At 37.6% G+C, this 18,813-nt stretch overlaps 2 protein-coding genes and 1 pseudogene across 3 annotated transcripts; 1 reads left to right on the plus strand and 2 right to left on the minus strand.

The window, feature by feature from the left end:
• Positions 1-687: 687 nt before the first annotated feature.
• GCK72_015716 lies at positions 688-9,747 on the minus strand (annotated as a pseudogene). Its single transcript has 9 exons — positions 9,650-9,747; positions 7,531-7,705; positions 7,364-7,425; positions 5,533-5,670; positions 4,534-4,924; positions 4,336-4,483; positions 4,139-4,290; positions 4,044-4,088; positions 688-882 (listed from the first exon to the last, which is right to left on the minus strand). Coding segments are annotated over exons 1-9 (1,404 nt in total).
• A 1,282-nt stretch (positions 9,748-11,029) lies between these two features.
• Positions 11,030-11,239, plus strand: GCK72_015717 (uncharacterized protein; the record flags this gene model as incomplete). Its single annotated transcript, XM_053731082.1, has 1 exon — positions 11,030-11,239. One exon carries the CDS (start codon positions 11,030-11,032, stop codon positions 11,237-11,239), a length of 210 nt encoding a protein of 69 aa, XP_053585854.1.
• Positions 11,240-11,356: 117 nt separating this feature from the next.
• GCK72_015718 (uncharacterized protein) lies at positions 11,357-12,998 on the minus strand (the record flags this gene model as incomplete). Its single annotated transcript, XM_053731083.1, has 5 exons — positions 11,357-11,485; positions 11,537-11,688; positions 11,734-11,881; positions 11,927-12,314; positions 12,937-12,998. 5 exons carry the CDS (start codon positions 12,996-12,998, stop codon positions 11,357-11,359), a joined length of 879 nt encoding a protein of 292 aa, XP_053585855.1.
• Positions 12,999-18,813: the final 5,815 nt, after the last annotated feature.

The following is an 18,813-nucleotide window of genomic DNA, read 5'->3' on the forward strand; positions in this document are numbered from 1 at the left end:
CGAAAAAAAAATTATTTTTTAATCATCAATCACCTTTGACTTTCCCGTTTAACTCGGGTATACGACGGTCAATACTGTCAAAATATATTCTTGGAAAACATCCGTCGGCCAAAAGTATTAGAACCGATAATAGTGGTAGGAAGATATTCATTGTCAAGTGAAACATTGACGTATTCTTTTCCCTCAATGCCCTAATTAATAAGTGTCCTAATTAAGTTTTTATAATTACATTGCCCTTGTAAGTGAGAAAACTAATTAGTGGACTGCGCCGCAAATTGGAAAAGTGGGAGGAGCCTAATAAAAATGAAATGTAAAAAGGTTTTTTAAAAAATTATTGAAGAGCCGTGAAGCTTTTGGCGATCCATTGAGATTCATGACGAGATTGTCAAACGGACATCTGATGACGTCACCAATAACTGTTGCCACGTTCTGGATACAATGTAAGCACGCCGTGTGATGCTGAAAATGCTGAAAATAGTTGAAATGTTGATAAAGTCATGATAAAGTAATAAAGTGATAAAGTAGGGAATAAGATTTTAAGCTCCGCCTCCAAAACGGGGGGCTTTGTTTTGTTATGGAGAAATAATTCTGAGACTCTAGATTGTTATTTGAGTGGAGCGTGCTGAATTGGACATCGAATACTGGATACATGTACTCAATGATTGAACAATACAGAAGTATCTTGTGCTATGCGTATTGCGATCGTCCGTTTTTGATTGATGAAGCGAAGGCAGTGTCGAGAATTCGCTTGAATCTTTCTGTGACGGTACTGTACCAGTTTAGTCTTTCAGTGGAAAGAAGTGGAATCGAGTCGAGTTTCTCATTCAAGCTCTCCAATCCAAACGGATTTCCGTTTATCACCATCACTGACATTTTTGGAATCTGAAAAGTTTAAATTAAAAATACAGTTTTTTTTTCGGAAAAAATTAATCTAATTTTATCTTGAAAAGCGGATCATACGACAAGATGATACTCAACGATTCCAGCTCTTTCTGATTGACCGTATTTTCGAATGTCATCACGTCAGAGATTTGAGACAAATCCGTCGAATGTACTCAAATCGTTTTCTGCTTTTTTTCAATAGCTCCTCCAAATTGATCGGATTTTGTTCTGATGAATCATCAATAAGTTCTGCACAATCCTCAATTGTTGCTGGAGCAGTAGTTTCCGAATATTCAGTCGTCTGATGACTCGTTTATCATCAAGTAGTCACCAATTTCATCTGGCAAACACTGGAAATTTGAATAATTTAAGTCTTACAATACCACATAGAAAAACGCGCGAAAGTCACGCCAGACACCTATCCAATAGAAATTTTTTGAATATTACCTGAAAATCTGTCGCTTCCAGTTTGAGTCCGTGAATTCTTCGTTGCTCATCGTGGCCATTTCTTGTAATGAAAAATTCAGAGTTATTTTTAGGGATGGTAGTAGAAAACGTGCGAAAAGGAGACTGTGTTCAAGAAATGTTTAGTGAAAATTGATGAATTTTGCCAAAATTTTGACGGAAAAAGGCACAAATTACGATAGAAAATCGATAGAATATGAGAAAAACAGCCAAAAATCAACAAACAACTCACTTTTTCCCGCAAAAATTCAGTTTTTGGCGCCGAATCCGGATGATTGAAAAATATAAAATTTCATCTGAAAGCTTATCTGAAACATTTTTTTAAAATTAAAATCATCACTAATTTACCTTTTGTTTGATGAGTTATCTGAAAAATCTGTCAAAATATTGTTCTTTTAATTCTGATTTTTATCATTTTTTCGTGGATAATTGTCATTTTTCATCAATTAGGGGGGCTTGATCAGGTCTCAAGTGTTAACTATTGATTTTTTTTCTTTGTGTCAATAAATTAAATTAAATTAATTGGACTCCGTAAATCTACACAATTTTCCGAGAGGAGTACACCGAAGGCCTCAGCAGAGCGCATTTGCTGGCCACTCTGATATGCTACAGTACCCCAGATTTTTCGTGACGGGACTCAAAATTGTCGAAGCCTAGTCGTGTGGGTACTTTTCTGAAAGCTCTCGACGAATCGATTTCAAAAAGATATAAATTTATGTGAAATGGGGCAAATTCGGCAAAGCTATGACTGTTTCTCTAAATTTTAGGAATTTCGAAAATTTTCGAAATGCTGTAACATTCCAAGTTTCTGCGCATTTTCGATGGTTTTTAGCTGAAAATGTGGGATTTATTCTCGATTTTCTGAGAAAAACTATTCCGATCCATATTTTCAAAAACGATCGATGGGATGGCCGTCCGTTCCACCAAAACCGACCAACTCGAGAATGGACCGGAATACGGGATAACTGTAACACTGACCATCAAATCGAGGCAGAATAATGGAGACGATGAGGAGGAATTCGTGGAAGACGGATATTTGGAAGACCGCTATGGTTATTCCAGTTTTCAAAAAAGGAGCCCGTTCCAATCCAGGAAATTACCGACCCATTTCCCTAACATGTTCTACTTGCAAAGTTTTAGAAAAACTTGTCCGAAGATCTCTATTGGAGCATTTAGCTATCAACAAGTTACTGTCCAATGCCCAATATGGGTTTCGCTCCCGAATGAATACTGAGTTGCAGTTGTTGAACTATGTGGGTCTCTTGATTAGTAATTTGGAACGCAATAAGCCTGTCAATGCTGTTTATATTGATTTCCGTAAAGCTTTCGATACTGTTGCTATACCTAAATTGAAGATCAAACTTAAAGCTTATGGCATTCAAGGGAAGCTTCTGAATTGGATAAACTCTTTCCTCAGTGGAAGATCTCAAAAAGTCTTGCTAAATGGAGTTCTCTCCAATTATTCCTCGGTGGGTACTGGCGTGCCCCAAGGCTCTGTCCTTGGGCCACTACTATTCCTCCTATATATTAATGACATTGGTGATAAATTAAAATCAAACCCCCTTACTTTATGCAGACGACCTGAAACTTATTTCTCCTGACGCAGTCACAATTCAGAATGACCTGAAAATGCTATCCGAATGGTGCCAGTCCTGGCAGATGAACGTAGCACCAAAGAAATGTGAACTGACCACATTCGTCAAGTCTAGAAGAAAAAGTGTGAAATCGAACCCTATGCTCAACATATCTCTTGGTGGTTTACGCTTACCAAAATGTGAACCTATTCGTGATCTTGGAGTTATTTTCTCCTCTGATTTATCTTTCGATTCTCATATAAATTCTGTTATACGAAGAGCTCACTGTCGAATCAATATGCTTTTTAATGTTCTTAGGAATTCAGTATTCGGAGTGATGCTGAAATGCTATAAGGTTTTTATCCGACCTATTATTGAATATGACTCTACGATATATTCCCCCACGCTCAAATGTCTCATCAAAAAATTGGAATCAGTCCAAAAATCGTTTATTTATCGCTGCTCCAAGAAGTTTAACTTTGAATACATATCCTATTTCAAAACTTTGGAAACCTATGAATTGGAATCTTTGGAATATAGACGACTAATCAACGATCTAGTTTACTTGTATAAAATAGTTGTATCTAAGGAATTTTACTCCCCAAATCTGCTGTTTACCTTGTTTCCAAACCTTAAGTCTTTAAGACGACATCCTTTCCATATTAGATCTATCCTGTCTAACAACTCTAAATTCGGTGCTCAATACTTACCCAACCGTTTATTATCCTGTTGGAATTCCCTTCCTGTTAATGTTTTCCCGGTAAAACCATCCTCCCACTGTTTTAAAAATAATGTCAAAGTTCTCGATTTAACTCTGTATCTTACGCTTAACATGTCTAACTACTAATTTTAGTATCCTATTTCTCTTTTTTCCCTCTATTGTGATTGTGTTAGTGGCTTTTGGCCCTTCATCTCAAATAAATAAATGTAATTTTTAATTCAATAAACTTTTAAGGGGCAGACATGCTGGTGCGTCAATAAAACAAATATAACATTTCATTCCTCCTTAAATACAATTTTTGTTGATAAAATCTTATTTATTGATTATTTAAATTCAAGCAATTTCTCAAAAAGAGAAGCCAAGACGTCGGGATCCATTTCCTTGGGATTCTTAGACGTTACCGAACGAATATCTTCCACAGTTTTGATCTGTTTCAGACAGAATTCCTGAAAAGAAGCTGAATACATTTGTTGTTTTGATTGAATAGTTTCGATACCTTTAATTCATTCGAATTGAATTTCACAGCCAAATCGAGTTTCTCTTTCAGACTCTTTTTTGAATTCTTGATTAAATATACCTTACACTTTTGAATGACTCGTTGTGCATCGAACATGTCTGCCAGTTTCAATATCCCATCGACTGTTTCATCTGGAATTTAGAGAGATCATAAAGAAAATGTACAGTAATCGTTACCATTGATAACAGGATCTCCATAAAGAGATTGCAGAAACAATTGGAAATATTTCGCTTCAAAATCTTTCAGACTGATTTCATCTTTCTTCGATTCTTCGAAACTTCCGATGAACAGAGATTTGAAGTAGGAAGATTCCGAGGCAAGGAACTGCAAATAGTACTTTGATTGAGACACCATAATACCTTCGAAATACTCACCAGCTTTAACACATAGAACTTCTTCTTCTCGACCACCAACACGACATCACTAAACTCTTTCACCGACTCGTCGAACAGTCGTGGTGTCACATTTCCGATTTCTGTTTCGTTTTCAATTACCGCCGTCCTGACTCCATTTTCATCTACTTCATACACTTCCACATGACATTCAATTTTCATGTTTCCATCAACGAAATACTTTGGATCGTGTCGAAACGAGATCTCGGAAACTTCTCCAAATCTTCCATCTGTCGTACCAACTGTCTCAATACCATCATTTGTTCTGATTTTGAATTCGACTTTCCTGCCAAGTGACGTAGGTAATTCATTCTTCCATACTCCCGAACCAATCGCCCACTGTGATTCATTTTTTTTGCAACACCAGATGTGACTGAAATTGTAAAAAAGAGTTGTTTTCACAAACGAAGTTGTTGTTGTGAGAATAAATGTTGTCTCTGGTACTACTATCCTACTAGAGAACAGTCCGTGCTCTCGAATTTTTTTTGTTGAAAACTTCAGAATTCGAAAGAAACCGAAACCGAGTGATAAAAAGTACTTGAACATTATTTTTGCGGTGTTTAAAATTCAAAAAAAATTGGAAAAAGCCAGCGAAGTCTTTCCCTCGGCCGGCCGATCACCTTTCTGACACACGAACATTTAGTTAGAACTTTGTTGGAATTTTCGTGTGTCACAAATGTATTAATCAGTCATTTTTGCGAAACGTTGGCCTTGTTTTCATCGGACCTCGAGAGTAAAAAGTGAGTATATATTTGGAATGAGAGTTTTCTTAGCTTTCCAATGATATACGTTCCATAACTCCACGTTCACTTGGTGACATTCCCTATTTAGATCCTTCAAAATCAAAATGTTGCGGTAGACTAGTTTTGGGCAGAATGTGTGATATTGTTCCTCTCAGACTTGAGAAGACGTTTCGATTAAAGTCGAAAGATTATTTTGACAGTATTCAAAATGACACAAATAGTTTAAGAGTAAACTAACCAATTGTATTCGTTGATCGTTTCTCTTGGTCCCTCACACCAATAACCTTGTAATAACTCCACAGTAGGAAAGGAATGAGATACCATAAACTTTCCAGTGTGATCCATTGTTAGACTGCTCTTACCCAAATGAGTATTTCTGAATAAAGATAGTTTTAAAATACTTCATTTCACAAATATTCTCTTATCAGTGTTATTTGCTATCCGGTAATGACGTCAACAAACAATTAAGGAATTTCAATGTGAGAGAGGAAGCAATATGAGTATTATGTAACTGCACGGTCTCCCACCCCTCAAAAAAGAACTACAAGAAACGGGAAGCCGATTTTCTGCACTATTTAATTATATTCTTTCATTTTTTGTTCTGAAATTGTAGTATTTTCAGGTCTTCAGAAGGAACAATGAATAAAAAAGGTCAGAATCGTAGAAAATTAAATTCTCTATCGAATGAACCACAAAACGAGAGTTTTTGTCAGAAAATAGATTTCGTTGATACAGAAAAACAGATTTTCAGAAAAAGAAAGACAGTTTCAGAACGTCCTCGAATATATTTTCTGCAATTTTCGTTCAAAATGTTTTCTGTTAAAAAGTTATAATCGCTTTTCTGAAAATTGGTTTTTCTGTATCAACGAAATCTATTTTCTGACCAAAATTCAAGTTTTTTGGTTTATTCGATAGAGAATTTAATTTTCTACGATTCTGACCTTTTTTATTCATTGTTCCGTCTGAAAACCTGAAAATACTGCAGTTTCAGAACAAAAATTGAAAAAGCTAAATTAAAACATTTAAAAATCGGCTAGAAGGAATGCATAAGTCAGTACGAAAAATCAGAGAAAAAAGAGGTTTGTCGACAAGAGAGAGTAATAAGAAATGAAATCGGTCATACCCAATTTCTTATCAATCAACTATTTGCTCTCCACTATTTCGATGTCAACATTCAACTAAGACATAGCAATATTAGAGACACAATACATTTATATTGATTATCAGTCGATGAGTCATGTAGAAATTAGAATTTGGAAAATAATTAATAACACGGAACCCTAATGTTACAATGCGCAAGCAACAATACTGACGCATTTCTCGTGCATTTTCTCAACTTTCAATACAGATAGGCTCCTCCTCGAATAAAACACTAAAAATCAGAATTTTATCATTTTCTGATAGTTCTTTTCATATTCTTCGATGCTATCATTTTGGATCTTTGAAATTCGATCTTTTTCTATTTATTTTCCATCAAAAACTGTCTTTTCAGTAGTGATTTTTTTCCTCAAATTTTGTCGGACGTTTCGCGCCAAGAGACGTTACTGACGCATTTCTCGAACACCGCTGCGCATAAATGGAGACTTTTGTAACTTTAGGGTTTCGTGCAGTGGAGCGCACTTGCATCAAGTGGGCGGAGTCACGCGGCAAAAAAAGCGCGGGAATTTGAATTTGAGTTTTTTGGGAAACTTGCTGGAATTTCAGCCAGTTTTGGACAGTTTTCATCATAAAAAAAGCTGAAAATTCATATTTTAGCTATAAACTGTAATTTCCACGACTTTTCCATGGGAAAAGTGGGTTTTCGGCGGTTGAAAACTCCCGAAAATCTCAAAAAACTTAAAATTTTCCATTCTTTTCGCCTATCCTCACATTGTTAGAATTTTCTCATTGTCTATGTATAAAATCACTAAAATCTGAGAAAATGGGAAACAAAAAGCGATTATTAATAAGCAAACAACCAAAACTATTTGATTTATTCGAAAAAACTAGGGAAATAGAATCCGCTATACATCATCCAGAGACAAGTAAACTTTTTATACTCATTCGATCGATTGCCTCCGACAACGAACCATAATTTAGTGTCACGATTACATTGGAGAGTGACTGACGCTTGTTGATTACTGGTGGCTATCTGGAATTTCAGAACACTTCATGTGCTGCCACCCAAATTAGAACCACCCGAATTAGAACCAGAAGATGAACAGTCTTGAAACGTCTCCAGTTCCCAACAACGTACCTTATATTTATGATATTTCGAAAAATGAAGATTCGTATAGTTAGCCAACACACTAACTTCTGCTATCTCCTTATAGACATTCGATATTTCACATGTTAACCGAATATTCTCACAATTAGTCCAATTTTCTTCTAAAGGGATAGTAGGATTCAATCCATTGGAAAGAATTGGAAATCTGCAACATTCTGAAATCAATAATAATAGGGTTACTGTAGGTTGGTGGCCTAGAAACCCCGTCTCCCTCGAAATTCCGGATTTCTAGGCTACCATACAAAAAATAAATTTTGGATTTGAATTCACCATACAATTTCCAAAGTTTTGAGCCCCATATTGACATATTTTGAACGTATTTGATTTGGTGGCCTAGAAATCTCCATTCCTAGACCACCAAACTCAAATTTTCGAATTGCTCCAATGTAAGTCATTATCGAGCTCAAAAGTTTTGAAATTCGATGAGAAACTTGAAATTTTTGTCAGCAGTCCGCATAAACTGCAAAAATCACCAAAAAACTGTGTCGGACAGGCCATTTTGAGTATCTGACCCAGAAAACCCACTGAATTCTGAATTCTAAGAAATCAACCTGAAAATAAGTAGAAAAATCGGGGTCTCCATAAAATTTATGAAGTTCTGAGCACCATATTTACCAATTTTGGAACAATTCGATTTGGTGGCCTAGGAAATGCATTTTCTAGGCCACCAGACACAAAATTTCAAATTGATCGCAAGTGTGTTGATATGGGACTCAAAATTTCGGAAATTTCAAGGAGATGACGAATATCATAATGAAAAATTATAGAATTTTTCGAAAAAAATTTTTTTTTTAATCCTCACGCACCTTAGACTATCCCGTTTAACTCGGTTATCCGCCTGTCAATACCATCAAAATATATTCTTGGAAAACATCCTTCCCTCAATGCTCTAATTAATAAGTGTCCTAATTAAGTTTTTATAATCGCATTGCCCTTGTAAGTGAGGAAACTAATTAGTGGACTGCGCCGCAAATTGCAAAAGTGGGAGGAGCCTAATAAAAATGAAATCTAAAAAGCCGTGAAGCTTTTGGCGATCCATTGAGTTTCATGACGAGATTGTCGAACGGACATCTGATGACGTCACCAATAACTGTTGCCACGTTCTGGATACAATGTAAGCACGCCGTGTGATGCTGAAAATGCTGAAAATAGTTGAAATGTTGATAAAGTCATGATAAAGTGGTAAAGTGATAAAGTAGGGAATAGGATTTTAAGCTCCGCCTCCGAAACGGGGGGGGGGGGACTTTGTGTCGAAACTCCAGGGACGTGCGGAACGGAAATCACGACCAGGGTTCGATCCCCGCCTAGACCAAATCTTTTTTGTATTGTAACACGGTGCGCTAGCACCGTGCCAAATCCTCCTCCCAAGAGCGCGCGGACAAGGTCCCGCCCACGGAAAGGGCTGGTATAAAAGGAGGAAGAAAGGAGAGATCGTCAGTTGGGTTGGAGCTGTGGTTGAGAGGAACCGTGATGTGAGAGAACCTTCTCTTATTATTCTATTTCCTTTATTTATATTTACTTTATCTTTCTTTACAATTTTATCTTACTTCTATTCTTTATACTTTTATAATTATATTCTTATATAACTAAACCTATAATAAATACTTGTAAGGTAGATAAGATGCGTTAGCTTATGTCTTGAGTATAAACGGGTCTAAAATATAACACGAGTAGGGGTCGTGTTACGGTATACTTGTTTTTGGGTTTCTGGATGAAAATTTTCATATTTAATATCAAGAATTATGCAGCAAAACTACGAAATCTTGTAAATTTTGAAACATATTTTGGACAAATCAAAAATCGAAATAATTTGACTTTTTTAAATTAAAAAATAGTCTCAAATCCAGTTTTTCGGCTACAGATCAACTTTTTGAAGCTTCTAGACATCCAGAAACCCAAAAACAAGTATACAAAAAATATTTGGTCTATGTGGGGATCGAACCCTGGTCGTTTTTGTGTCACCCTGTACTCAATGATTGAACAATACAGAAGTATCTTGTGCTGTGCGTATTGCGATCGTCCGTTTTTGATTGATAAAGCGAAGGCAGTGTCGAGAATTCGCTAGAATCTTTTTGAGTCGGTACTGTACCAGTATAGTCTTTCAGTGGAAAGAAGTGGAATCGAGTCGAGTTTCTCATTCAAGCTCTCCAATCCATACGGATTTCCGTTTATCACCATCACTGACATTTTTGGAATCTGAAAAGTTTAAATTAGAAATATAGTTTTTTTTTTCGGAAAAAAATAATCGAATTTTACCTTGAAAAGCGGATCATACGACTCAACAACTCCAGCTCTTTCTGATTGACCGTATTTTCGAATGTCATCACGTCAGAGATTTGAGACAAATCCGTCGAATGTACTCAAATCGGTTTCTGCTTTTTTTCAATAGCTCCTCCAAATTGATTCGGATTTTGTTCTGATGAATCATCAATAAGTTTTGCACAATTCTCAATTGTTGCTGGAGCAGTAGTTTCCGAATATTCAGTCGTCTGATGACTCGTTTATCATCAAGTAGTCACCAATTTCATCTGGCGAACACTGGAAATTTTAATAATTTAAGTCTTACAATCCCACGTAGAAAAACGCGCGAAAATCACGCCAGACACCTATTCAATAGAATTTTTTGAATATTACCTGAAAATCTGTCGCTTCCAGTTTGAGTCCGTGAATTCTTCGTTGCTCATCGTGGCCATTTCTTGTAATGAAAAATTAAGAGTGATTTTTAGGGATGGTGGTAGAAAACGTGCGAAAAGGAGACTGTGTTCAAGAAATTTTTAGTGAAAATTGATGAATTTTGCCAAAATTTTGACGGAAAAAGGGACAAATTACGAAAAAAACCGATAGAATATGAGAAAAACAGCCAAAAATCAACAAACAACTCACTTTTTCCCGCAAAAATTCAGTTTTTGGCGCCGAATCCGGTTGGTCGAAAAATATAAAATTTCATCTGAAAGCTTATCTGAAACGTTATTTAAATTAAAATTATCACTATTTTTCCTTTTGTTTGATGAGTTATCTGTCAAAATATAGTTCTTTTAATTCTGATTTTTATCACTTTTTCGTGGATAATTGTCATTTTTAATCAATTAATTGGTCTCCGTAAATCTACACACTTCTCCGAGAGGAGTACACCGAAGGCCTCAGGAGAGCGCTGGCCACTCTGATATGCTACAGTACCCCAGATTTTTCGTGACGGGACTCAAAATTGTCGAAGCCTAGTCGTGTGGGTACTTTTCTGAAAGCTCTCGACGAATTGAATTCAAAAAGACATACATTTATGTGAAATGGAGCAAATTCGGCAAAGGTATGACTGTTTTTCTAAATTTTAGGAATTTCGAAAATTTTCGAAATGCTGTAACATTCCGAGTTTCTGCGCATTTTCGATGGGTTTTATCTGAAAATGTGGGATTTATTCTCGATTTTCTGAGAAAAACAATTCCTATCCATATTTTCAAAAACGATCGATGGGATGGGCGTCCGTTCCACCAAAACCGACCAACTCGAGAATGGACCGGGATACGGGATTACTGTAACACTGACCATCAAATCGAGGCAGAATAATGGAGACGATGAGGAGGAATTCGTGGATGACGGAAGTGATGAGATAGTTGAGATTGAGGAGAATGAAGTGGAGTTGGTGGACACTTCTGAGGAGCTCTATTTGGCTCGTCGGATATAAATAAATTGTGATTTATAATTCAATAAACTTTTAAGGGGCAGACATACTGGTGCATCAATAAAACAAATATAACACTTTATTCCTCCTTTAATACAATTTTTGTTGATAAAATCTTATTTATTGATTATTAAATTCAAGCAATTTCTCAAAAAGAGAAGCCAACACGGAATGGTCCATTTCTTCTAGATTATCGGATATTACAAAACGAATATCTTCCACAGTTTTGATCTGTTTCAGACAGAATTCCTGAAAAGAAGTTGAATACATTTGCTGTTTTGATTGAATCATTTTGGATACCTTTAATTCATTCGAATTGAATTGCACAGCCAAATCTAGTTTCTCTTTCAGACTCTTCTTTGAATTCTTGATTAAATATACCTTACACTTTAGAATGACTCTTTTTGCATCGAACATGTCTGCCAGTTTCAGTATCCCATCGACTGTTTCATCTGGAATTTAGAGAGATCATAAAGAAAACGTACAGTAATCGTTACCATTGATAACAGGGTCTCCATAAAGAGATTCGAGAAACAATTGGAAGTATTTCGCTTCGACATCTTTCAGACTGATTTCATCTTTCTTCGATTCTTCGAAACTTCCGATGAACAGAGATTTGAAGTAGGAAGATTCCGAGGCAAGGTACTGCAAATAGTACTTGAGACACCATAATACCGTAGAAATACTCACCAATTTATTCACATAGAACTTCTTCTTCTCGATCACCAACACGACATCACTAAACTCTTTCACCGACTCGTCGAACAGTCGTGGTGTCACATTTCCGATTTCTGTTTCGTTTTCAATTACCGCCGTCCTGACTCCATTTTCATCTACTTCATACACTTCCACATGACATTCAATTTTCATGTTTCCATTAATGAAATACTTTGGATCGTTTCGAAACGAGATCGGGAGATAGTCTCTAAATGTTCCATCTGTCGTACCAACTGTCTCAACACCATCATTTGTTCTGATTTTGTACTCGGCTTTCCAGTAAAGTGACGGAGGTGGATCGTTCCATACTAACAAACCAATCTCCCACTCTGATTCATTTTTTTTGCGACACCCGATGTGACTGAAATTGTAAAAAAGAGTTGTTTTCACAAACGAAGTTGTTGTTGTGAGAATAAATGTTGTCTCTGGTACTACTACTATCCTACTAGAGAACAGTGTGTGCTCTCGAATTTTTTTTGTTGAAAAATTCAAATTTCGAAAGAAACCGAATGATGATTCAAAAACACTTTCCGCTAAAGAGAGCGCCTATTGGGATTTTGGAGCATCGTTGTTTTTTCAAATTCAAATTCTTTTTTTTTGTTGGTATTTTTGATTAATTTTTTGTCAAAAAGTTTAGGGGAAGTTTCGTAATTTTATTGCTATAAAACACCAAAACTTCACTGAATTCAGTAGAAAACGGCTGACCTTGTTTTCATCGAATATTAGACCTCGAGAGTAAAAAGTGAGTATATATTTGGAATGAGAGTTTTCTTAGCTTTCCAATGATATACGTTCCATAACTCCACGGTCACTTGGTGACATTCCCTATTTAGATCCCTCAAAATCAAAATGTTGCGGTAGACTAGTTTTGGGCAGAATGTGTGATATTGTTCCTTTCAGACTTGAGAAGACGTTTCAATTAAAGTCGAAAGATTGTTTTGACAGTATTCAAAATGACACAACTAGTTTAAAAGTAAACTAACCAATTATATCCGTTGAAGGTTTTTACTGGTCCATCACACCGATCACCTTTTGATAACCCCATAACAGAAAAGGAATGAGAATATATAAACTCTCCAGTGTGATCCATTGTTAGACTGCTTACCCAAACGAGTATTTCTGAATAAAGATAGTTTTAAAATACTTCATTTCACAAATATTCTCTCATCAGTGTTGTTTGCTATCCGGTAATGACGTCAACAATCAATTAAGGAATATCAATGTGAGAGAGGAAACAATATGAGTATTATGCAACTGCACGGTCTCCCACCCCTCAAAAAAGAACTACAAGAAACGGGAAGCCGATTTTCTGCACTATTTAATTATATTCTTTCATTTTTTGCACTGAAATTGCAGTATTTTCAGGTTTTTTGACGTCGCAATGAATGAAAAAAGGACCCATCTTTCAGAATTGTAGAAAATTAAATTCTCTATCGAATAAACCAAAAAACTTGAATTTTGGTCAGAAAATAGATTTCGTTGAAACAGAAAAACAGATTTTCAGAAAAGTGAATATAACTTTTTTAACAGAATACATTTTGAACAGAAATTGCTGGAAATATATTCGAGGACGTTCTGAAACTGTTTGGAATAAAGAGTTCTTGTCTGAAATAGCTGTTTTTCACGAAAATCGGTTTTTGTTTCTCAAAATAAAAAATCTATTTTCTGACCAAAATTCACGTTTTCTGGTTTATAAAATAGATAACTTATTTTGCTACAATTCTGACTTTTTTCATCCATTGTTACGTCTGAAAACCTGGAAATACTGCATCTCTTGGAGAATTGGGGAAAAAACGGCAAGAAGAAATGCATAAGTCAGTACGAAAAATTAAACAAAAATAGAGGTTTGTCGACAAGAGAGACACAGGGTCATAGAATGTCCATATGAAGCAACTGCGCTCCAAAAAAATTAGCGTTAAATTAGCGCGAAATTCAAAAAATTCATCCAAAAAAAATTTTTTTGTGTATTAAAAATTTGTATTTTTCTCTTTTTTAATGAATTCGATATTTTTTTGTGCAAAGTTTTCTCGAAAATAGCGAGAAAAATGGAAGAAAAGCTAGCTTCATTCGAAAAATTTGACTCCCTATCGTTCGTCTTACTGTACCCACGTTATACAAAGGCCGCATTATGCTGATCGGCGACTCAATTGGCAACGTGCAGGTTGTGTGCAAACGCGCTTCACTGAGCTTCCGGTTTCGCGCGAAAATAATTTGAACTCATATGGACAAAATTTGACCCTGTGAGAGAGTAATAAGAAATGAAATCGATAGTAGAAATGGGGGAGGAAAAATCCCCCGCGAGAGAGTATGGGAAAATGAGAGAAGCAGACAGTCAGACAGAGAGACCGAGATGATCAGACAAAACGGGCAATTTTCTCCACAGAATGAGAAAGTAAAGACGCAGAGAAACGAGAGGAAAAGTGAGAGAGTGCTATGGAGAGAGAGAGAGACGCAGACAAAGAGCGAGAGCAGTCGGCACACAATAGAGACGCAGAGAGTACTAAGGGGGCGAAAAACTGTGAGTAGAGGGTACGGTACTATTCTTGAAAGGAGTCTATTTTGATGATTTACTGAATAAGAAAAGTGATTAATCACGGGGGGGGGGCACACATTTTGTACAATTACCCCAAGAAGTTCGTCTCTTAATGCGCCAAAACCGCGGGTACCAACTTGATTAATTACCATTCCAGTTATTTTCATAAGTGCCATGAAAATGGGCCTATAATGACGTCGAGGGCTCCAGCTTGATTAATTACCGTTCCGAAAAAGGTTCCATTATTTCGTTTTAAATCATACCGACACATCAGATGACCCACAATTGAAGAACCGCATGAAGCGAGACCCAAGAAGCCGTGATATTGACTCTTGGTGCGAAAAGATCTTGATACAATTACCTCCGTCCCCATGAAGCTTCTCTTTCTCTGGGTCTCTTATTTTGTATTTCTTTTCTTTTCTGTGCGACGAGCGCGCCAGCTTTGATTAATTACCTCCGTTCCCTAGCAGCCTTGTGCGCCAAAAACGAGTGTTGGTTTCAACTTTCAATTTATTTATTATGACGCTTTATAAGAAAAAATACTGATTGATTATAACCAGTCGGTTCACGTCGCCTAACGGCGACTAAACCTCCTTCTCAACACCACCCTTCTGGGTGTCACAGTGAATTACCCGGAAACGGACGACACGTTTGGATTCCTCTATTTTTTCTGAATCCAATGATATCAAAAAATCCTTCACGTCGTCACTTTTTAGAAAACGGCCCATAACTTTTTATGACGTGGATCAATCCAAAAACGGACGGCACTGACCACAAAGAGAAAAAAGTTAAAGTTACATTTAACCGCTTTTCTTTGGCGTCTGGAGTCGAACCAACTAACTGTAGTCAACGTTGCTTAACTTGCCAGATCGGACGGTCGGCGCGTTCCCTTTTATCAACGCGCCACTGAAGAGGCGCCGCTCTGTGAAGAGGAAAGTGAGCAGCCGACGTTTAACGGGTTTTGCCGACCGCCTCCCCCTTTTCTCTCTTCGAATTTGGCTTGAAAAGCAGTATTTTTGATCCGGAAGTCGTAATTTTGAGAATTTTGAAAAAAGAAAAAGACGGGCATCATTAAGAGAAAATTTCTGATCTTTTGGTCCAAATTCGAAGAAAATCGGTTCAGTTTCAGGAAAGGCGGTAGGATCGGCGACAGACACACAAACATACAGCCGTTTGCGTTTGTTAATAGTAAAGATCTCGAGACACTATTCTCGGTTCAAACTAATACAATTTTCAACAAACAAAAGGAAAAGTTATTGTTCTGGCTGTTGCGCGTTGCATTTTCTCTTTAGGCTGGGTAGAAGATCATACTTGTAAAATTTTCCATTGCGGTTAGCGTACCCTTAGTTAGGATCTCGACGAACTGGCGTGTCGTTGACGCTTTTAACTCTCAAAAAAAAAGGAGTTTTTGGACTGGCTGGCGCGCCTATGACGCGTCTTCTTTTCAATTTTCTTCGATTTTACAGGAAATTCGATGCAACCAACACTGGAAGGAGGCGACGCTCGTTGGTGGAAACGAGATTTCGTGTGGTTATCGGCGAGAGATCTCTATCATTGCTCACCCGGAACCATTCTCGTTTTCACGTAAAAATTTCGGTTTTTTGGTGACGAAATTCCAGAATTTTTGGCTGAAAATCGCTCAAAAACCGCTTTTTTTCATCCAAAAATCATGAAAATCAACGAAAAATTACCCAAAAAACGCATTTCTGACTACGTGGCCGAGTTTCCCGTATGGTGGCCTAGGATTTCGTTCTGTTAGGTCACCGATTCTTTTTTTTCGAAAATTGGCTTGAAATAGAGTGAAAACTGCCGAAATTCAGTCCAAAATATGTCTGAAAACCGAATTTTTCAATTGGTGGCCTAGGTTTCCCCACGATTTGATTTTCTAGGCCACCAATGCTAAAATGACCATTTCGACTCAATTTTGATGGATTTTTGATTGATTTTTATTGAAAAACGCCAATTTTTGACTCAAAATGTCATTTTTTTTCAAAAAAAGTCTATTGGTGGCCTAGAATTCTCCACTATTTGGGTTTCTAGGCCACCAATTCCTAAAATGACAACTTTGAGTGAATTTCTCTTTCGATTTCTAGCCGGTTTTAAACAAAAAAGTATCGGTGGCCTAGAAAACCAACAACATGGAATCCTAGGCCACCAGACGGGAAGTTCGGCCGCGGAGTCAAAAAATGCGGTTTTTGGGTCGTTTTTCGTAGATTTTTGGATCAAAAAAGCTGGTTTTAACGATTTTGAGCCGTTTTTGTATAAAATTAAGCTACTTTTTCATGATTTTTGGCTCAAAATCTGTCAAAATTGAGTAGAAATGGTCATTTTTGATTTGGTGGCCTAGAAAACCAAATCGTTACGAAACCTAGACCACCAATCCGGTTTTCGGTGATGTTTTGGACCAATTTTGACGGTTTTTACTCTGTTTTGCGCCAATTTTAAACAGAAAAGTATCGGTGGCCTAGAAAACCCACACCATGGAATCCTAGGCCACCAGACGGGAAATTCGGCCACGGAGTCAAAAATGTGGTTTTTGGGTCGTTTTTCGTAGATTTTCATGATTTTTGGATTAAAAAATGGGTTTTTGAGCAGTTTTCCACTCAAATTATGCAAATTTTTATAATTTTTGACCCAAAAAATCATATTTTTCGCAGTTCCCCCCGTGACAAAGACACTCAACACATAAAACGTGTGACGGCGGTCGAAGGAGAGATCAGAAGTCCGACGTATCATCCGGAATGGAAAACGAAAGTGTTGAAAGGACACTATTGGATGGAAGGAGACAATCCGGAGCATCGAAACGACTCAAATCTCTACGGACCAGTGAGAAGAGACATTTGGCTGAAATTTGGCTGAAAATCCGAAAAATTCCAGATTTTTCAGCCAGAAAATTAATTTTTTGCAGGTTTCCTGTTCTCTGGTCTCCGGACGCGCCACCCACATCATCTGGCCACCACAACGTTGGCGGCGACTCTAAACTAATTGATTTTTGATGACTTTTAGACTATTTTTTCTGAATTCTGCCGTTTTTCTGTGCCAAAACTCTTTTTCGGTTGCTTATAAATATGATTTTCAGATTCGTCGTGAAATTTCCAAAGTTTTGAGCCCCATATTGACCCGTTTTGGAGCAATTTTGGGTTGGTGGCCGAGAAATCCAAAAATTTGGGTTTCTAGGCCACCAACTCCAAAATTTCAAAATCTTCTGAAGTAGGTCGATATGGGGCTCGAAACTTTGGAAATTGCACGGAAAAGACAAATATGATAGTTGTTCTGGCTGTAATTTCAGAAAACATTTTCTGGAAAAAATCTGAATATTTTTAATTTGGAAAAAAGTTGAAAAAATATCACAAAACCCAGATTCCAGGTGAAATGCTCATTTTCTAGAGTATCTATTCTCAAAGAAAATGGGCCATTACCTCTGAAATCCCCGGGGATGTGGGGCTACTGTAGGATCGGGGTACTGTAGTTGGATCCTGGATCCAGAAATTTAGGATCGGGGTTACTGTAGGTCCCGACCGGGGGCCAGCAGCCGTGGAACAGAAAATCAGTATGGTGTTGGAGTTTCCCTTCGATGACTACCTGCCCCCAGTGGGACCCAAATAATAGAGAATATTAGGATCGGGGGTACGGTAGTTGGATCCAAAAAGGGGTACTGTAGGTCCACCGTACCGGTGGATCCTAGGAGTCTCTGCTAACTTCTGATTTTTGAAGTTAGCCGGAGACTACTCGGATTCCCCGGGGTGTCCCAGGAGAGGGGAAAATTGGAATGAATGATTTCCAGGGGGCCACCGCCCCCCTTTTATCCGGAATCTAGGCTCCGCCCCCAGAAAAAGGGCCCCCCTTCGCTAGGAAAGTGCGCTCGATTGATAACCACTTGCCTATCACCACTCTTGCAAAACGGCCGTTCTGTGGACAATAGGCTCCGCCCACTGGTGAAGGTATAAAAGCCGGGTGGTGGCCCAGTGGAAATCATTCATTCCGGTTTTCCGGGTCTTCCGGGAGCTTTCTAAAATTAGAAAATACCCGATCCTATCTAGGATACAGCTACAGTACCCCCGATCCTATATTTTGGATCCTGGATCCAGCTACAGTACCCCCCGGGAGCTGAGATCAACCACCTGGCCTATTCTGAGCAACAATTTCAGAATAGTCAGTGATTATCTCATCTCCCGGGGTGGTAAACCCTCTTGATACTACAGTACCCCTCCCTACAGTACCCCCGATCCTATTTTTCTCTATACTACAGTATTCCTTGGTCCCGTTGGGATCACAGTGAGGTTGGTTTGCTGTATCTAACAGTGCCAGATACGTAACCAACCTCTCT

The sequence above is a fragment of the Caenorhabditis remanei genome, chromosome IV, assembly GCF_010183535.1.
Source record: "Caenorhabditis remanei strain PX506 chromosome IV, whole genome shotgun sequence".
NCBI lineage: Eukaryota > Metazoa > Nematoda > Chromadorea > Rhabditida > Rhabditidae > Caenorhabditis > Caenorhabditis remanei.